The 20,283-nt window shown below is 46.6% G+C and overlaps 1 protein-coding gene across 2 annotated transcripts in view; it reads right to left on the reverse strand.

The window, feature by feature from the left end:
- SPTLC3 (serine palmitoyltransferase long chain base subunit 3) overlaps positions 1-20,283 on the reverse strand; it is a 166,784-nt gene that overhangs the window by 36,939 nt on the left and 109,562 nt on the right. For both annotated transcript variants that reach the window (XM_043479501.1, XM_043479500.1), the window contains 3 exons: positions 19,123-19,228; positions 9,101-9,320; positions 496-622 (listed from right to left, as the gene is read on the reverse strand). In XM_043479501.1, the coding sequence (XP_043335436.1) occupies positions 496-622; positions 9,101-9,320; positions 19,123-19,228 (453 nt within the window). The remainder of the gene's footprint in view (positions 1-495; positions 623-9,100; positions 9,321-19,122; positions 19,229-20,283) is intronic.

Consider the following 20,283-nt stretch of genomic DNA (forward strand, 5'->3'; position numbering starts at 1 on the left):
CCTTCTCCCCAAACCCTGGTGAGTAATGATTGAAGAAATGAATGAATAAATGAATTGATGAATGAGTAGATGGGCGGGAGATTAAAAAAAGAATATTGAATTGACTAGTTCATTCTCAGGGAAACAAATGACCATCCCCAGAAAGCATAGGCAAACACACACCAAGGTAGGCTTCATTTTAACACGACTAATTAAACAAAATTGTCCACATTTGCTGATCACATGAAGGGGTGAATTAGAAAGTGTTCTTTGCTTTAAAAAAGCATTGCCCTACTCACCCTTTCTGTGCACTAATGGCAGTTCCAGTACATTTATGTACTCCATACTATTACGCATTATGTACTATTAACGAGCACGTGGCTTAATTTACAAATTGGTTACATTAAGACCAAGCAGTATATTTGAGAAGGGGAGAGGTGGATGGGGCAGAAGGGAGGCAGAGAGGGGTCTAGGAAAGGAATTAATGGGAGATGGGCTTGCTGCAGACCCGCTTACCTTTTGTGGTCCCATCTAGTCCCATGATGAGTTTCATTACTCTGATGATTTGCTCTGCTACTGGGGGGCTCATGGACGTGGCATAAGCAGCGCTATGGGAGTGAGTCCGTAAATAATCCACAAGGTCCTTTAATGAAGGAGGGAAATCCAAAAAGAAGGCAAATAAATCTGTGTTGGTGGCCCCATCTCCACCCATTATAGCAGAAGACATTTGATTCTTGAATGCAGTCTGATTTTCCAGGTGCATCACTAAGCTATTTATTTTTTCTGTCCATTCTTCTCAGCCTCTCCCTCAACAACATAGAAGGTATGCAAAAATAGGAGCTCCAAATTTGGAGTTGAGGTTTGTAAGGCATCTTCCCGACCCAGGGATGGAACCTGGGTCTCCTGCATTGCAGGCAGATTCTTCACATCTGAGCCACCAGGGAAACTCAAAACCAGATGTGTAAAGGAAAAACGGCTTCCTAGACATTTGTTTGGCTATCCAGGTCATGCGAGCAGTGGTTTAGTATTCAGGAGGGTTCAAAGAATGATCTACAATGTGTCTTTTTATTTTTGTCCTTGAGCATAGTACATGAGCTTGTGCCCATGAAGAAGTAATGGCAGGGGAAGTAACAAGATATGCAGACTAATATATGCAGCGAGGCTACCAGAAGGCAGAGGAAAAAGAGGGGATGTGCTGCTTGGCAGTAGACATGGGTGGGATTATGTCTTGAAGAAAGACAAAGATGACAAGAAAAGTTCCAGTGTAAGGGAGCAGCAGAAGGGAGAGGAGAGATTGACCCAACGTGGAGGCGAGGACAAGATGAACCCTGGTGTGCCGTGGGCTGGAGAGAACCACTGGGATTTTTGCACCGCACTCTTTGGAGCTCTGACTCACTGCAGGATGCTGGTCCCTACGGTGGTAGAAATGGTTCTCCACCAGCATGCCTGAGCAGGCTGAACCCGAGGTCAGTGGTAAGCATGCTGAGGGCCAGCAGATGCTCCAATCACCTCCTTCTACAGCGGTGTGGTCAGGAGGGGCTCAGCGCTGGCGCCCGGGGGCACTCAGCCTGGCTGGGAAGACATCCTCCTGGCTCACAGCCTGGGACCCTCGGGGTGCCCTGCAGCAAAGCCAGTGCGCTCAGGATGGCTCTGAGTGAGCAGTGGGGTCCATGAAGAGGCAGTCACTTTTCTTCCAGGATCATGAGACAGCTTAGAGCCCCACTTCGGTGTCTTCTCAGTCACTGCCTGGCAGGTGACCTGGGGGGAGCTCTGCTTTGAGCGGACCATCTCCTCCTGGCCCCCCTCCACTGGCACATCCACTCCCACCTCTGTGCCTGCCACCATGCCCATGCCTGCCTGTCAGCTTCCTCCCTCAGGGGTGGGTGTCCTGGTAGCTCCCAGCCATGAGTCCTTACCCAAGTGTTTTAAGTGTACATTGTTCATCGTCCTATGAACTGGTAACTAAAGTTAGTAGTGACGTAAGTAAGGTACCTGAAGCCACTATGCCCTTTCCTAAATGTTCTCACAGTAAAGTCAGTGGCCTGCCTCCCAGGCGGCTGGTGGCGTGATGCATCTGCCTGGCCCCCTGGGGGACCAGGGAGCTCCAGTCTGCCTGCCCTGCTCCCTTCGGAATATCCTTCGTCTGCGGTCCCCTCTCCCGCACTCCTGCTCCCCTGACTTTCTTTCTCCTGCGTTTCACACCTTCAGTCCTTGATTTTTGTGTCTTCTTTTCCTTCTGCATCTCTCTACTCTGGTTTCCTCTTTAGGGCTTTAAATTTTAGATTCTCCATTCCAGTCTCTTTTTTTCCCTCCACTAAATCCTCCCTTCTTTCCTTCCCCCCTGTCTCCCTTCCTTCCCTCCTCCCCCACTTCTGTCCCCATCCCCCCCGCCTCTGCGCTCTCTCTATCTTTCTTTCCAGCAAGTCTGTACAAGGACAAGTCTGCTCTGGACTATGCTCTGAGTGCAGGAACCTGAGACGAGGAGGAGGACAGAAAGCCTTGTCCCTGGCAGCCATTCTCCACTTGCACTAAAATCAAAATGAAGTTTCTGTTTGTTCTTTTGTTTAGTGAATCTCATAAGCGTTTTCACCACCTGACTGAGGCACTGACCACATGGTATCTGAGAAGTTCACTTTTGCGCATGGAGGATGGGGGCGGGGAACATCTGGGAGAAAGAGGTGGTCATTTTCCAGAGGAGCCAGACTATTTTTCATGCTCCTCTATGAGCAGAAGCAGGGGTTTTCTTTCTCTACTGAAAGCTGGTGCCTCCCGGCAGGATGCTGCGTGGGATGCAGGAAATGGGATGATGTGGGCTCCTGTGGTCCAGGAAGGGGAGTTTGAAAGAGGCTACTTGGCCTTGAAGGATGAGTAGATTTGGATCGTTGCAGACGAGGGGAGAGGCATGGACATGGGCTAAAATGAGGAATAAAGGTGGCATGTTAATCAGCACAGGATGGAGGAGCCAAATGAAGGCAGAGGGGAAAGCTAGTGCCTCCAAGAAAGGTAATGAGGGGTTGTTCCCTCCAGGGGAGGTCTGACCTCAGAGTTATGAGACAGGCTCTGGAGCCTGGATCACTTAGGTTCAAATCCTGGCCCTGCCACTTACTGATATGAGACCACGGGCAAATTACTAAGCTTCTCTGTGCCTTGGTTTCCTTCTCTGAGAAATGGGATAGCGGTCATACTTTTTTCAGAGTCATTATGAGGAAAAGCATCTGCTGCATAGTGAATATCTGGTGCTGCTGGTGGCTATTGTTAATGGGTGGCCAGTTCAGACAGTCTGAACACTCAGAGTGTGATGGGGGAGGAGGGGGCAAAAACCTGACACTTGGAGTGTCTTTATCCCAGCCCCCCGTCCAGCAGAGGGTCACGCTGCATGCTTACGCCTCCGCACACTGGTGGATCTGGGCGTCAAAGGTTTGCACCCCGACACTTCCCCCATCCCTACTGGGTGGTGACAGCGAGAGCGAAAAGAAAGGAGAAGAGGCATTTCAAAGAAGGGAGAATCTAGACCTGATGGCAACAGAGCTTCACTGTAGAGACGGTAGAGCTGACAGGTCATGGATAGACCCAGAGCTGATATCCATGGGCTGCTTGAGGCACCACTGTAAGAATTTTAAATGTATTTCACATACATAATTACATGCATTAACTCATTTTAGCTTCTCAGTAACGCTATGAGTTAGGTACTGTTTTGATCTCTACTTGATAGGTGGGGTCACTGCGTTAAAGAACAGGTCAGAACATCATCCCACCAAAAAGTGGCTCGATAACAAGGATTTGGACCCAAAGAGTCTGGCTCTAGAGTCCCCCCTCCTCCCAGCCTTTAGCATCAGCTTGTATTACTTCTTCAGAGCAGAGGAGCTGGCTTGGTATGGTGATGGGGAGGCCCTGGGGAGCGCAGAGAAGACGGTGTTCATTGCTACTCATGTGGTGCTTCCCCCTAATCCACAGAGGCTGCACCCCTGGAGGGAGGAGAGGAAGGGGAGAATTTCTGATACACCCACCTGTTCACAGTTCTAAATCACCGATTGAATTGTATCAGTCTCAAAACCTGTCCTACTACTCTTTCTCCAAAGAGCCTGGGACCTCCTTGAGAGTAGCAGAGTTATAGACTTTATTATATACTCTCTTAAAATCTGCAGTGGTGAGTACTTAGCAGGGGTCTGGTAAATACTGATGGTCTAGTGGAAATCAGAGAGGTTTTAGAGACTAAGGAAGGGTGATGAGGGTCCCTGAAGTCAGGAGGTACAAAGCTGTATTCTTAGGAACTAGCGTAGCAATATTCTCTTAGCTTTGGGGCATTGCTGACAAAGATCAAAGAAGCAAAACAAAGCTGACTTTGCCCCCTTAAAGGTGTGTCCTCAGTCTTCAATTTCCCTCATGCATTGAGAAATTTCACAAAGCCAAGGTCATGTGCATCCTTAGTTTGAGTAAGTACCTCATGGGCACAGTATCACTTCCTTTTAAGAGAAAGACTGTCTTGTCCACAATCATTTCTTTCAGACTGAGTCCACCTTCTCAGAGTCTGAGTGTGTGGATGGAAGTTAGCTTGCTTCTGTGCTTCAGAAAGGGGAGCTCTAGGGGTCACCTCAGCAGAGCATCTTCAGGGCAGCCTTGGCTCCTGGTTTCCGATTCCCTCCTCTCACTCGCCCACTGGATGCCATGAGCCATGAATTAAGAGTTGGCTTCAGAGAGTCTGCGCTGTGTTTTCCCTCAGGGAGGGTTAGAGGTCCTCTCAGACTGAGATTTCCAAGACCATTAGGAAGTGCAAAACCCTGAGTCTGGAGTTCAAGGACAAGAGTGGCTTTTCTGAGGAAGTCGGACAGGAGGCTCTTAGGGTAAACATCTTGGCATTCATTCCATGACCCCCATCTGCTTCAAAGGGCTGTTAATTCCAGCCAGGGCTGAGCATGCGGAACAGAGCTGGCTTCTGCCTTTGGTGCCAGGCTTCTGGGCTGATGTTCACACCAAACTCAGCTGCCCTCCCTCGGGGCCCCTTCTCCAGAATCCCAGCCCTGCCCCCTACCAGCCCTGAGGGTCACTTTTGCTGCATTCAGTTGTGAATCTCTGGTCTTGTGGAGGCTGTGAAAGCCCGTGGTCGGCTCCAGGCACTCAAGAGGACGTGGAATCTGTGCCTGAGAGAAATCTGGACCCCAGAAGCTGGGGTCTGTGCTGTTGACCCCATCTCCTGGGCAACTGGGTCAATGCAAATTAAAAAAGTAAGGAAAGCAGCCCCATCAGCTCAGGCTTTCTTCAAAGAAGCCATTCGTGGCAGGGAGCTCTGACAGGTGGAGAGAAGTGCCTGACATTTCACCTGAAGGCCTTGAAAGGACAGAAAGCTTCAGTGTGGGCTGTCCATGGCTCAGCTACAGGAGCTCCGAACTCACAGTGGGTAAAACAGTGAAACCCAGCTGGCTCTTGAGAGACCGTTTTAGCAGTTTCCCTGGGGTCAGGAAAGTAGGTTGGGCCAAGGCAGACATGAATTGCTAGGACATTTTGTTATTGGAAGGCTGAGATGAAGACAAAAATCTCTACTCTCTGTGGTTGTATCTTAGCACCAAAGCAATTTTTCTCTTGTGTGTTTCCAAATATTTTTTCTTCCGTGACACATCTGGTTGCTAATACATGTGCTTCTGACCTTGACCTGCTCCATTAAGATTTCTGGAGCCTCCTAGAAACTGTTATTAAGATTACAGTCCCTGTACCACTAACATTGACATTTAAAAAGAGAGTTAAGACCCAGAGAGTTTTATAGTTTTCTAGATTTTTGGACCCAACTGATTATTTCACCTCTCAAGATTTACTAGGAAGCCCATGAACATAGTGAACTTGAAATTATCAATAATTCAGAAAAATGTCAAGTCCTAGTGTGTAGACTTTAACTTGTTTATCATTAATTTTGTTGCTTTTGTAGAATTTAATATCTAGAATGTTGGATATTTTGTAATACTCCCCCAAATTGAGATATCTATTTTAAAATATTCAGAAAAAAGTATGTAAGTATGAAAACCGAATTCGAATTATTTAAACAGATATTAGAAAGATTTTTCCCCAAAGATCTTTAGCATTTGCCCAATCCTATCAATTAAAAAACAAATTCAAAGTGAAAAGTCTTCACAAAATTCTTCAAAGTCCAGGGGAATTAAAAACTATAATTTAAATGGAAACTACACATAATTTAAAATTAACATAATTTAACAAGTTAAAGGCACAGAGGAGCAGATACTAAGTACGATTAACTCATGGGCTCCTTAGGCTGGAAGGAAACCAGTTTATCTGCATTTGTCACAGGCTCACCAAAATGATTCCAGGCAGGTGTTTTTACCTGTACTGTGCTGGGCTGAGTCAGGTAAGACTCTTTGGGACCCCACGGACAGTAGCCCGCCAGGCTCCTCTGTCCATGGGAGTCTCCAGGCCAGAATACTGGAGTGGGTAGCCCTTCCCTTCTCCAGGCGATCTTTCCAACCCAGGGACAGAACCCAGGTCTCCCACATTGCAGCCAGATTCTTTACCGCCAGAGCCCAGGGAAGCCCATGAACACTGGAGTGGGGTAGCCTATCCCGTCTCCAGGGGATCTTCCCGACCCAGGAATCAAACTGGGGTCTGCTGCGTTGCAGGTGGATTCATTACCAGGCTGAATTTTAAATCATCAGGGAACACGAGACACGCTCTCGAGAGGCCTCACATCCTGCGCACCCTCCACGCCTGGAAACTGCCCGGTGTTTTCTAGGTCTTTGATCTTCCCGTTTCAGGGCTAAGGGGTCTCTGCCAAACACTCTCTGAGTCTCGCTGCCACCTAGTGGTAAATTCAGAGACTGCGGCGAAATACAGAGGGAGACGGGGAAGGGGCGGCAGCAGACATCCTTCTGGTTCCAAGTATGAAGAAGGCGTTTTTTAAAGAGCAAAAACTGATCCACATATTTTTTCTTCTTCCTGATTAAGGCAAATACTAAATATTAATAACTTTCACAATGGCTCCGTATCTACCGCAGGTCAACAGAAGGTAGGTAGGCAAGAGCAAATGTACTTTTAAAATAGCCCACCTGCCTTCAGGATGGGGAGTATGTGAGAGAGCCGTGCTGAGCTGGGCCTGAACTGGCAATCAGGAGCCTCTGCTTCCAGCGGCTCATCACATGCAGGAACTCCAAGGGGGAACGTGGTGACAGCTACCAAATTTGACAGCGTGTCAAGGATCTGCTCACTTCAGTTTATTCAGGTTCCTTCGGCTCAGGAAACAGAGCTACGCTTGGTGAAAAATTTTGCAGCTCAGAACTGCTGCTAAAGTCACCGCAAAACTACAGGCTCACGAAGCGAAGTAGCCTGGGAGGGGGCTCACCTACATTTAGGACCCTCTGACCCCGTGGCTTCGACAGTCGTGGAAGGGAACGTCGAGCCTCGCGCTAGACTTAGCTGAATTTTGTAAGATCCTGGGCATTCCCTATGCATTTAGTATCCCTCGATGAATTCCCGCAGGCCTATGGAAGGAGGCTGAATGCAGTGCTTTGAGCTCAGATGAAAGTGATGCTTTTTGAAGGGTGGAGGTCACCGGGAGCTCTGAACATTTTAAGCGTTTGTGCAGCGTCTCATGGCAGGGTGAGTTGCCCGCAATAAAACCTGCAGTTTTAAATCAAGGGCTTTCCGCCCCCAGGCTGTCTTCAGCTGTACTCCCTGGTTTGTCTAGCTGGTTTACCAGGAGCCTGAGCTCCCGTTCCTGTTGCTGACAGTGAGGGAGGAATCGGGAGTTTTGGAGAAGCCACAGAGCCACCTGCATACACTCTGTGCCCTCCTCGGGGGCGCCAGGGCCGCCCTCACCGTCCCTCTGGGGCAGGGGTACTCCCGGAGGAGGGGACCACCAGGATTTTTGTAAAACTGTTGTATGAAGGGGCAGAGAACCGGCTTTTTGAGCCCTGAAAGTCAGGTTTTAGTATTTCATTTTCTTTCTCTCTTCTTGCCTCTTCTTTTAAAACCTTTTCAAACATTTGTTTCATTTTGGTGACCTCCTGGCTGATGTTGGCAGTAGAATGACAGGGATAACACTTAGTCTAATTCCATCAGCTCAGAATCTTCAGTCACACAAATAAGAGATGAGAGGATGACAAGATTTGACCCACAGCTTATCCAAGATTGTGGGAGAGAATTATTTTGCAGAGCAAAATCTCTTATGGACCTGGAGACTGTCATACAGAGTGAAAGAAGTCAGAAAGAGAAAAGCAAATGTTGCATAATATCTCTTATATGTGGAATCTAGGGGAAAGGTACAGATGAACTTATTTGCAAAGCAGAAATAGAGACACAGACGAGAGACCAAACATATGGACGCCAAGGGAGGCAAAGGTGTGTGGAATGAGTTGGGAGATTGGGATTGGCATATATACATTCTTGATATTATTAATGTGTATTAATAGAAAACTAATAAGAACATACTGTGTGGCACAGGGAATTCTGCTCGGTGCTCTGTGGTGACCTCAATGGGATGGAAATCCAAAAGAGAGGGGATATGTGTATATGTATGGCTGACTCACTTTGCCTTGCAGCATAAACTAACACAACATTGTAAAGCAACTATATTTCAATAAAATATAAAAAGAAGATCTCCAGTCTCGCCACTGTTTTGTTAAAACTCTGAAAACCCACATCTTGTAGGAGAGGATCAGGGTCTTCATCATTTGACCTTGGCCACTGTTCCTACCAGCCAACTTAAGTTTTCCCCAAGCTACTTACCGTTCTGCAGCCTCACTTCTGTGGCTTGGTAAACAGCATTCTCTCTTCTTGAAATATAACCCATACACCCCCTCACCCCCCTTGATCTACGAGACTGACAGTCTTTCTGAGACTTCTTCGGTCCTGCCCTCTCCTTTGCACTCTTTGCCTATGTGCTCAGCCAGGGTTGTCGTTTCAGGATCATGGGATTACTCATCACAAGCTCCTCTGCACTATCAGAGGATGAGCTCCTTGACCTTCGGGGCCTCCCGTGCCTGTGAACCCCTGCTGCCCAGGCTGCCTTAATCAGTCAGGTGTGCTAAACTGAACTGAAGCCCTCAGGGAAACCAGAGGACCCCCAAGACTGCATTTCCAGGGCATTCAGGTTTTTAATAGGTGCAAGGGATCTGTCTCTTACCTTCCTTCCAGCTATGTAACCTCCTGCGGCTCCAAAGCTTTTGGTGAATGTGCCCATAAATACATCAATATCTCTGGGGTCTATTCCAAAGAACTCCACCACACCCCGGCCGGTTGGGCCCACGGACCCAATACTGTGAGCTTCATCTATGTAGAGGTAAGCCTTGTATTTCTTCTTCAGGGCCACGATATCGGGCAGACACACGATGGAACCTTCCATGCTAGGGCAAAAGAAGAAATGCTTGTCACCAGTGTGCACCCACCAGGAAGGCTCTGTGTCACTCTCCCTTTCTGCCCTGACACCAATCTTGTAAGGCTGCTCTGGCTTTGTTTCATTGGGGGAAAATTAATTTACATTCAATGGATTTAAGTGCTTTGAGTTGTTAAAGCTAATTCCCAGGTAAATAATTAGCTCACTGTGCTGTTGATTAGCTTATTTGTAAGGTCAACTAGCATAACTAGACTGGGCAGACTGGATTCCAGGTATTTTGATAATTTTAATGAAATTGCTCCACGTCAAGGCATCTATATCAGCCTGCTACTGTCTATTTGGCCAGGCTTCCCAGGTTGCGCTTGTGGTAGAGAACCCGCCTGCCAATACAGGAGACATTAAGAGACATGGGTTAAGGCTTTCCTGTGGCTCAGACAGTAAAGAATCTGTCGGCAATGTGGGTTTGATCCTTGGGTCGGGAAGATCCCCTGGAGAAGGGAATGGCAATCCACTCCAGTATTCTTGCCTGCAGAATCCCATGGACAGAGGAGCCTGCTGGGCTACATATAGTCCATGGGGTTGCAAAGAGTCTGACACTACTGAGTGACAGACTCTTTCACTTTCAAGAGACACGGGTTAGATCCCTGGCCAGAACCCCCTCCAGCATTCTTGCCTGAAGAATTCTACTGTCAGAGAAGCCTGGCGGATTATATATAGTCCATAGGGTCGCAAAGAGTCAGACATGACTGAAGTGACTTAGCAGCACATCTGACCTAACTCAGTGCTTGAATTGCTGAATATTAAAAGAAGGAAGTAAAAACACGCAAAAGGGACTTCCCGGATGGCACGGTGGAAGAGAATCCAGCTGCTAATGCAGCAGATACAGGTTCGATCCCAGGTCTGGGAAGATTTCATGTGCTCCAGAGCAACTACACCCGTGCGCCATAACTACTAAGCCAGTGCTGCAATTCCTGAAGCCTCTGCTCTGCAACGAGACGCTACCTCAGTGAAGCCCCTGCATCTCAACAAGCAGTAGTCCTGCTCGCCCACAAGAGAAAGTCCGTGAAAAGCAGTGAAGACCCAGCGCAGCCATAAATAAATAAAATTATTTTAAAAAAAGATCAGCACAGAAGTTACAGGGAAAGGCAATTCTGCCTAACATAAGGAACAACAAACATAAAAAACACAGATGAATTTGAAGACATCATTACCCTTAAGACATCACAGCATTCATTAAAGCACAGGAGAAAGGCCTTAGGCTCTTCTGTTGAGTCCTTCCAGAACCTGAAGGCTCATTTGAGGCATCTGCTGGTGTCTCCTCTCTTCCTTTAGGGCAATGCTTCTCTTTTGTGTGAGCATCAGAATTCTTTGAATGCTTTATTACATTTGAATGGTTTGTTGCAACACAGGTTTCTGGGCCCCACCCAGAGTTTCCAATGGAGGTCTGGGGTGGGTTGAGAACTTGCGTTTCTAGCCAGCTCCTGAGAGATTCCAGGATTTCTGGTTGCAGACAACACTTGAGAACCATTGCTATAGATCAACTTTTGTTTTAGCCCTAAGTGCTTAACTTTTCACGGCAGTTTGTAATTTGGTAAATTTCCTTGGGGTTTTAAATTGCAAAATCACTTTAAGTTCTCCAGCAAAGGGAAAGACAGGAGGTAAATAAGCAAGTAAAAGGAGCATTCAGTATTTACATGGCACCTCTGGAACCCAATGGATTTAAAGGAACTGATGTTCTCAGGACATCTTTTGAGCTGTGTTTTCCCACACAGTTTTGACTGCGCCGACAGCTGAGTTCTATGAAATCAGACTCACACTCTCACCCCCATGAAGGAGCTTGTCAAACAATTCAAGCAACCCATCAGTTTAGTTTAGGAACTAGTCAACCGATGCAAATGGAGAGTTGAACGTCTCTTCTTCTTAGTTTATTTATTAAATTTAACGTGTTAAGAAAATAGCTTACGTGTTAGGTCCATTCAGTCAAAACAGTCCAGCTGTTGGGTAGCCACCTAGACCCGTGGGTACTGGATGATCTTTTTAAAGAGTCATCTATTATTTATCTAACTTTGGCCGTGCGGGGTCTTCACTGCCGCCGGGGCTTTGCCCTGCTTGCGGGGTGCAGCTGTCTCACTGAACCGGCTTCTGTTGTGCAGCAGGGGCTCGAGGCCTGGACGGCTGCGGTGCTTGTGGGACCTGGGCTCAGTAGTTGGGGTGCACGGGCTTAGTTGCCCTGTGGTGTGTCGGATCTTCTGGGATCAAGGATCAAACCCAAGTCTCCTGCCTTGGCAGGCAGATTCTTTACCACTGAGCCACCAGGGAAGCCTCACTTTTTTTTTTTTTTAAAAAAAGGATTTTATTTTTCAGAGCAGTTTTAAGTTCACAGCAAAACTGGGCAGAGGGTACAGTTTTCCCCTGTGCCGTCTGCCTCACATAGTCATAAGCTCCCCCCTTGTCAACAATACCTACCAAAGCTGTACATTTGTTTCAGCCAGTTGACCTCCACTGGCATGTCACCATCTAAAGCCCGCAGTTTATATTAGAGTTCACCCTTGGTATTGTTCGTGAAACTGAGCAGGGCCTTATGGGGCTCCTGGGCACAAAAGCCTTTCTGTCCCGTTTCTTGTTTATAGAGAATAGGCTTCAGCCTTCATAACTTTCCCTGAGTTCCAAAGTGTTAGCCACTTGGTCGTGTCCGACTCTTTGTGACCCCATGGGCTGTAGCCTGCCAAGCTGCTGTGTCCACGGGATTCTCCAGGCAAGCGTACTGGAGTGGGTTGCCATGCCCTTCTCCAGGGGATCTTCCCGACCCAGGGAGCAAACCCAGGTCTCCTGCGTTGCAGGCAGATTCTTTGCCATCTGAGCCACCAGGAAGCCCATCAGCTGCTAATCAGGGGAGGGAGGGGTGCAGGGAAGAGCAGTCAAGAAACGGCAGAGCAGCCTTGGGGCAGGGTCCTGGTTCTGCCTCAAGTGACACACACAGGTCTCTGAGCCCTTCTGCAGAACTAAAACCCCCAAGTGGGGGATGTCAATCTTCATTCCAGAGGTCACAGAGTGATGACCTCAGCAGGAAACCACCTGAGGCCAGATTAAAGGAATACAGGCCCTGCGCACACACCCAGACCCCCGGAACCCTGCCTTGGAACCACTGCTGCAAAACTCCTCATCAAATCCCCCCAGGCTGGGACACAGACTTTTAAGGGCATTATCCCCTTGTGCCCCACTTTGCCTGGCAAAGCAATAGAGCTATTCCTTTCCATTCCATCCAAAACTTTGTCTCTGAGATTCAATTTAGCACCAGTGCATAGAGGCTGAGTTTCATCATCATACACTCTATGGGTTTGGACAAGTGCATAATGACACATATCCATCATTATAATATAATACATGCTACTTTTTTTTGGCTCTAAAATATCCACTGTGCTTCACCTGTTTTTCCATCTCTCCACCCAACCCCTGGCATCCAGGGCTCTTTTTGCTGTTTTCATAGTTCTGCCTTTTCCAGAACATTACGTAGTTGGACTCATACACTATGTGATGTTTTCAGATTGGCTTCTTTCAGTGAGTAATATGCATCTAGATTTTCTCTGTCTTTTTATGACTCTATAACTCATTTCTTTTAGTGCTAATATTCCACTGTCTGAATGCACCACCGTTTATCCATTTGCTGACTGAAAGACGCTTTGGTTGCTTCCAAGTTTTGGCGATTATACATAAAGATGCTACAAACACCTATGTGCAGGGTTCTGAGAGAACACAAGTTTTCAGCTCCTTTGGGTAAATACCAAGGAGCAAGATTGCTGGATTGTATGGTAAGAGTATGTGGGTAAGAAACCACAAAGCTGCCATCTAAAGTGACTGGACCATTTTGCATTCCCACCGCCAGTGAATGAGAGCTCTGGGTTCCCGCACATTCTCACCAGCACTTACTATTGTCAGTATTCCAGATTTTGACCTGCTAATAGCTGTGTAGTGGTGTCTCATTGTTTTAACTTGCATTTTCTCTGATGGCATATGATGTGAAGCAGGCTTTCACATGCTTATTTTTGTCTGTCCATTGTCTTTGGTAAGGTATACGTTAAGGTCTTTGGCCCATTTTTTAAATTCAGTTGTTTGTTTTCTTATTGTTGAGTTCTAAGGGTTCTCCTCCTTGCATCTTTTAGATAGCAGTGCTTTATCAGATCTTTTGCAAGCATTTCCCCCAGTCTGTGACTTGCTTTCTAACACTCTAGATATTATCTTGCAGAGCTGAAGTTCTTAATGTTAATGAAGTCCATCTTATTTGTGCTTTTCACAAGGTCATTCTGAATGGATGTTTTCAGATTTTAATAACATGAAGATCATAGAGTCATCTTCTCTTACTTAAGTTTGCAAGTTAATTCCAGTATTTTCTTAGAGTGATTGCTTGTTAAAGTTATTACTGTTGAAGGGGAGTCCGGCCCTCTGACCCCAAAGCTGAGGTGGTAGCCACATAACTTACTAATTCAGGACTTGGGCAGCTTAGTTGCTGCTCTCTGCCTCAGTTTCCTTGGGTGCAAAATTAACACGATGATAGCACACTGCTCATGAAGGCTCAATGTGAATTACCGGAAATAATACTTCTAAAGTGTCTGACACATCATGGGCACCCACTGGGTGGTTCTTGTCCTCAGGAGGTGCTTAAGAGGAAATGGTAGCACCGGGGCCTCATGTGAGAAATTGGGGGCCCTCTCTGTTGAATCTCTCAGGAAGGAGGCATATGGGTGTCATACCCAATACATGGATGGATGCCCTCAAAATTCTAGAACCTTCTTCTTTCCTTTTAAAATGTTCTAAGTTGGTAACACAAACGTGCTAAAAACCTGACATGTCACAAATAGCCATTTTTTGTTCTGGAACTGAGTTTGGCAGGAGCCAGAGTTCACGCTGAACAGTTTGCAGACACTCTAGGCAGCTAATTAGCCGTCTTTGCTGGCACTGGTCTGGCTGATGTTAGGAGTCTGCCCACCTGGCTTATATTTCTTCATCAAAGATTAATGACTCAGCAATACTGCTGGTTCCAGGAGTTAATGCAGGGCACACAAGACCTCTAGAGAGTCCAAAAGTCTGTTCTATACATCTGTGTCTCTTTTTCTGTCTTGCAAAACTCAGTTTTTATAAAGAGCAATATTCATCCACACTAAGTTTTAATTTTCTTGATGTGACAAAATTTGAATCGAATCTTTCCCCATAGTGGTATATTGAGTTTGGTTTGTACATGAAAAGGATATCTATGTTATTAAAATTGCTGTCAAAGAATATTGTGCCAAAAATGATAAAAAAAAAAAACAAACAAACAAACCCAAGAACAGTATTTTCTTCTTGTGTGGAAAGTCATGTTTTCTTTTGGCTTCAATTGAGGGGGGAAAAAAAAACTAAAATACAACTGTAGGTAAAAATAATTTCACTCATTAATTGAAATCTCTGAGCAGGGATTTGGATTATTCTTAAACCAGTAAGCCAGTGAATAATCTCTTTGTATCTTTTCTGTTACATAATGTATTAGCTAAGTGACAAGACTCCTTTTTGAGATCTCCCTCTCACCACCTTCTCCTCTGTGTTTAAACCATATTACCCACTGGCATGACTGGGAATTAAGCCACTGGTTTGCCAATTTACACGGTGGAAAAGTCTTGGTGGGCCCAGAGTATAATCCAAGACAAGAAAGAAGGTGGAAAGAGAGGAGGAAAAAAAAGGAGCCAAAGTTAATTAAAAATCAAGTAACTACTGTTTTCTTTTCCTTTGTCTTTATTCATAGGGATACAGGTTAGGCTTTACTACTGAAGTTCTGTTCTTAAACTTATATTATTTGGGTCAGGAGAATGGTTTACATTCTTAGAGACAATGGCATGCTGAGATTCCAACATTTGTTTATATATGTAGTTTTGGATACAACTAGATAGTATTTCTTGACTAATTTTATTTTGAAAGTTTGGGCTCCAGCTACACTAGTTTATATCCCAGGTTATTTTGCACCCCTCTCCCATTTCTAGGGCTTCTCTGGTGTCTCAGGCAGTAAAGAAACTGCCCACACTGCAGGAGACCAGGTTAGATCCCTGGGTCAGAAGATCCCCAGGAGAAGGGAATGGATACCCGCTCCAGTATTCTTGCCTGGAGAATTCCATGGACAGAGGAGCCTGGCAGGCTATAGTCCACGGGGTCACAGAGAGTTCGACATGACTCAGCAACTAACACTTTTCACTTTCCCCATCTCTAGTGTATATTTGAATGATTCTAAAGCTCCTCAACCACCATGAATTGACTACTAGGCTTCCCAGAAACACAAAACTAGAGGAGTATGACTTTAAAACAAAGGAAAATGCAGATGAGAACACCAAAATAATACTGCTGTGCCTCTGAAGCCCAAATCATGGAACTCTAGACTTCAAGCTTCAATCTCCCTGTTTTACAGATGAAGAAACCAAGTCCTAGATGGATTGATGAGGAAGGTCAAATGGATGCCTTTGCATTTTCCATGTCTACTCCATCAGATGCGGGCACATGGGCAGACTCTTGTGTTTACATTGGGTCTCTATCCCAGCAGAGCCACCTGGTTTGAATCCCAGTTCTGCTTTATCTCAGTTACCTTCCCTGGAGCAAGTTATCTAGATCTTGGAACCTGAATGCCTCCATCCTCACAATAACCTCAAGAGTCCTGGAGGTACTTACTCAAGATGGCACACATGAAATGTTTAGTGTGTCAACGCGAAGGCGGTTGATAAATGCGTACTTTGTCTTCCGACACCCATCCTCCAGGTGTCAGACAGCTTCACCATGCAGATGACTTATTGTTTTCTGAATTGTGACTTCCTCAACTGAAAATAAAGTTAATGATGAGGACTGCTACCCTTGGTTGTGGGTTTACTATGGGCTGGGCTTCTGCCAAGCACTGGCGTGTATGATCTCATTTAATTTTTACAAAGGAATTCTACGAAGGACACATAGCTATAGGCAGCAACACAGGATCTGTGCCCGTGTCCAGGCCTCCCTCCAAGGCCTGACTCCCCTTCTTCTCTATATAAATATTAATACTTACAAGATCTATGGATGGTGATAGTGTCATTGCTACTAATATTACTACTATTATTATTATACCTGCTGTTGTGGAGCTTATTGACTTCTAGGACTTGGTATCTAGCCTTTTCTCCCTTGATAAGTACCTTGAGTTTGGCTGACTACTCTTTTTGGGACTTTTGAAAAAATTGGTTCATGTGAGCTGTCTGTGGTAGAGGGACTTTGCCCAGAGAGGCAAACCACAGACAGAGACAAAAATGATCTGAGAGTGAAAACTCTAAGGAAGATTCGTGTGGAGGTTAGCGAGGTATACACCCATAATACGTCTCTGGAAAGTAGCAGTGTATTTGTCGATTGCTGATTTTGCACCCCTCGCCCTGGCCTTTTGGAAAATCTCGTGGGAAATAATTTCATTTTCTGGAGAAACAACAAAGCATCCCTATGTTCCAGAACTCTTCTCCTGGCCAGCCCAGGAGGTCCCAGGAGGTACTGAGGCCTGTCTGAGAAGGGCCCTGCTCCCTATTTTTGAATGCATCTTTTTAGATCGCAGTCTCACTCAAAGACAACAACCCCTGTGCAGGTGGGACAAAAAGAACCTCCCTGAGAAGGCAAGTCCGTGGCCAGGGAAGACGTCTCTCTGTGTACATGTTGGGTTGAAGGAGCTGCTGTGGTATTGCCTGTAAGTCTCCCCATCTATATACACAAGCCAATCCTCCAATGACAAGGTGGGTTCCTTTTCTCCTCCCCTTGGGTCTGGACTTGTGACATGCTTGGACCAGGAGAATGATGCTGAGCCAGTTGTGGGCCCAGCACTTAAAAGATTGGCGTCTGCTTTCATTCTCTTGGAAGCCAGCCACCACGTTGTAAGGAAGCTCTCGCTGGACTGCTGAGCAAGAAAGCCTACATATAGACAAAGTGCCCCAGAGAAGTGGAGAGAATAAGTCACTTCACTCAACACCCAGCTGCCAGAGCTCAAATGCATGAGTGAGGTAATTTTGGATGTTCTTGCCCCAACTGAACACCCCACTGGATGCAGTCCCATGAACGACCCCAACCAATGTCACATGGAGCAGAGCCCCCTTATTGGCTCAGATAACCCAGCATGGAATGGGAAATAATAACTCACTGCTGGGCACGCCACTGTGTTTGAGGTGGTTTGTTTCACAGCAGTAGGTCACTGGGCGGTCACCATTGCTAGTGAAACCTAAGCTGTGGTTTGGGGTCACCCTGTCTTGGAACTGAAGTCCCCTTCTGGTTTCCCTGTCCTCATATCAGGTAGGACCCAGCCCCAGCATAGCCATTATCAGAGGGGTTTCTTTATGTAACTGATCGGACTATTTGACAGTGAAATGCCGGTGGTCCGCTTAATTCAGCCATAATCAAAGTACTTAGAACACACAACTTCCTTTTAGTGGAGCTGAGTTCGTTTGTTTGCAGTTGGGTTCTGTTTACTCTGCTTCGGGGAGATGCCCATCTCTCTGGCTCAGCTGATCCGCCCTCTCACCGGTCCAGACCTGACTGACAGGTGCTTGGATAAGGACTCCCCTCCCAGGCTGGCATCTGGCACAGATCTCACAGGGAGAAAGACCCAAGCTGGAGGTCGTGGCAGGCGAGAGTCTAAGTGAGATTATTTCCTAAAAGTCGCAAGTTCTGGGCCTGTGGTTGGTCACATTAGTCTATAGCAGGGCTTCTCGCCCTCGGTACTGTTGCCATGTTGAGCCGGATAACTCTTTGTTGCAGGGCCCACCCCGTGCACTGTAAGAGGGCTAGCATCATCCCTGGCCTCTGCCCACCTGGGGCCAGCAGCGCTCTGTTGTGGTTGTGACAACGGGAATCTGACAGATATGCTCGGCGGTGCCCTTGGGAACTGCAAGAAATGCTGCTCCTGATCTCAGACTTCCGTCACAACCGCGTTCCCTCTTGCTGGGAAGTCAAGCCCTCACCCCCTTCCTTGTAATATTGTTCATCTTCCCATAACTATGTCATAGGAAATACCACCCTAGATTCTTCTGACTTTAGGATTGAACATTGATTTAGGAATGAGCAACTTCCCTGTCTCACGGATTAGGGCATCTGACAGAAGGCGAGTTTGGGGCAATTTCGACTTTATTAACAATCATCAATTTGGAGAATGAAGCAAATTCAGTTGCAACCCTCAATACGAAAGTGCAGTTCTGACCGGCTTAGCGGATGTTTTGTCTGCTCAGCCCTCAAGCTGAGAGAAGGCTGAACATGTCTTCAGATGCAGAAACCATCTCCTGCTCTTCCCAGCTCCGAACCCAGAACTGCGCTCCGGGTTAGTCTTACCTTGAGGAAAACGTGCAGGCCTTTTGTGTTCGGATGCCGACAACTGGCCAACTCCAAGGAGTAAGAGTTTGGGTGTGCTGTTGAATTAGGGGCAGCTGAGCTCCCATCAGCGGTACCTACCTTCCTGCCTTTGTCATAAAGGCCAAGAGTGTTCTGATGTTGAGTAACCCAGTCCCAGAGGTCTTTGAAACTGTGAGGCAGCCAAGGGTAGTGGGAGGAATCAATGCAAGCTAGCACCGTTAGTCAGGACATTTCTCCAGGACACCAGCCTCTGAGGGGCTCCGCCGTATGTATGGTCATGGACAAGTCGGGTGAGCCAGCCCCAGACAGTTCACACTGGTGGCTTTGGCCCAGGTCCCCTCATACCCCTTCTATCTCATTCATTGGTCTATTTCACTAGGAGAGGTCAGCCTTGCCCCACTTGTCAGCTCGCTCTGCGCCTCAGTGTGTGAACCGGTCTCTGGTTATTTACCTACCTGTAGATGCCCTCCACTAGGATGAGAATCTTTCTCCAAGCTCTGCGGGTTCGAGGCTGGCCGTAGATGACAGCATCTCTCAGGAGCTTCTCTAGGCTTTGCATGTCTTTAAATAATACAAAAAAAATTGGAATCATGAAAGGGTTTTTCTTCCTCCTTTTTTTTTTTTTGTCCTAATTACAGAGTAGGAGTCAGATATTTTACATTCAGGCTTGGGCCCGAACTTGCAGAGAGCAAAGCTGGAATCAGAGAACTGGAGGGGAGAGAGCAGTCTATTTCTTAGTAAAATTTAACTCTGACAAGAGGAGAGGTTGGGTTTCTAAGCAGGGAGAACAAACCTCTAGTGGAGGTACTGATACATGGTTTCACAGGCTCTTACTCGGCTGTCCTTAGAGATTGAAGAAACACAGGAAATGCATTTCTTAGGCTGAAGATTTGTTGCCAGGTTAAAATTAGCCTGGAGAGGTCATTATCTAACACTCACCAGGCTGGGGAGAGCTTAGCTGGTTTGCAGGAGTGGCAGGATGTTTGGCAGCATGTTTGGCCAGCAGGGTCTCACGCCTGAGCTTTGGGAAGTGGGTGAATGGAAGCAGCGCGGAGGCCACATTCTGGAGTAAAGCAGCCCCAGGCTGGCTTCAAAACTTTAAAGCAGTGTCGTTTTCATGCCATTTATCTACCAGTGGGGCTCAGACTTCAGAGAATATGAAGCATCGTCTGGGGCACTAGTTAACACTAGTCTCACCCCTAGAGATTCGGGACCAGTTGGCATGGGAGGGGATCCACAAGTCTGGTGTTTGGGGTCTTGAGACTCCTGGATCCATCACTCAAAGCCAGACCTCTTTTTTTTTTTTTCAATGAAAATGCTCTACTTTTAACATTTTTAGTTAACCTTTTAACTGGAGTATAGTTGATTTACAATGCTGTTAGTTTCTGCTGTATGGCAAAGTGAAACAGCACACATGTGTGTGTATTCACTCTCATCCAGACTCCATTCCTACACAGCAGACCTGTATTTTGAGCTACATTTCCCAACCACATTGCAGAGAGATGCGTGAGTATCTCAAACCCAGCATTTCCAAGATAGAGACTGTGGCAGGTGCCATTACTGGCCCTAATTCCTACCCTCCGCACATTCGAGTCCTTCGACATGTAACCTCACAG

This window comes from Cervus canadensis, chromosome 10 (assembly GCF_019320065.1).
Source record: "Cervus canadensis isolate Bull #8, Minnesota chromosome 10, ASM1932006v1, whole genome shotgun sequence".
Taxonomy (NCBI): domain Eukaryota; kingdom Metazoa; phylum Chordata; class Mammalia; order Artiodactyla; family Cervidae; genus Cervus; species Cervus canadensis.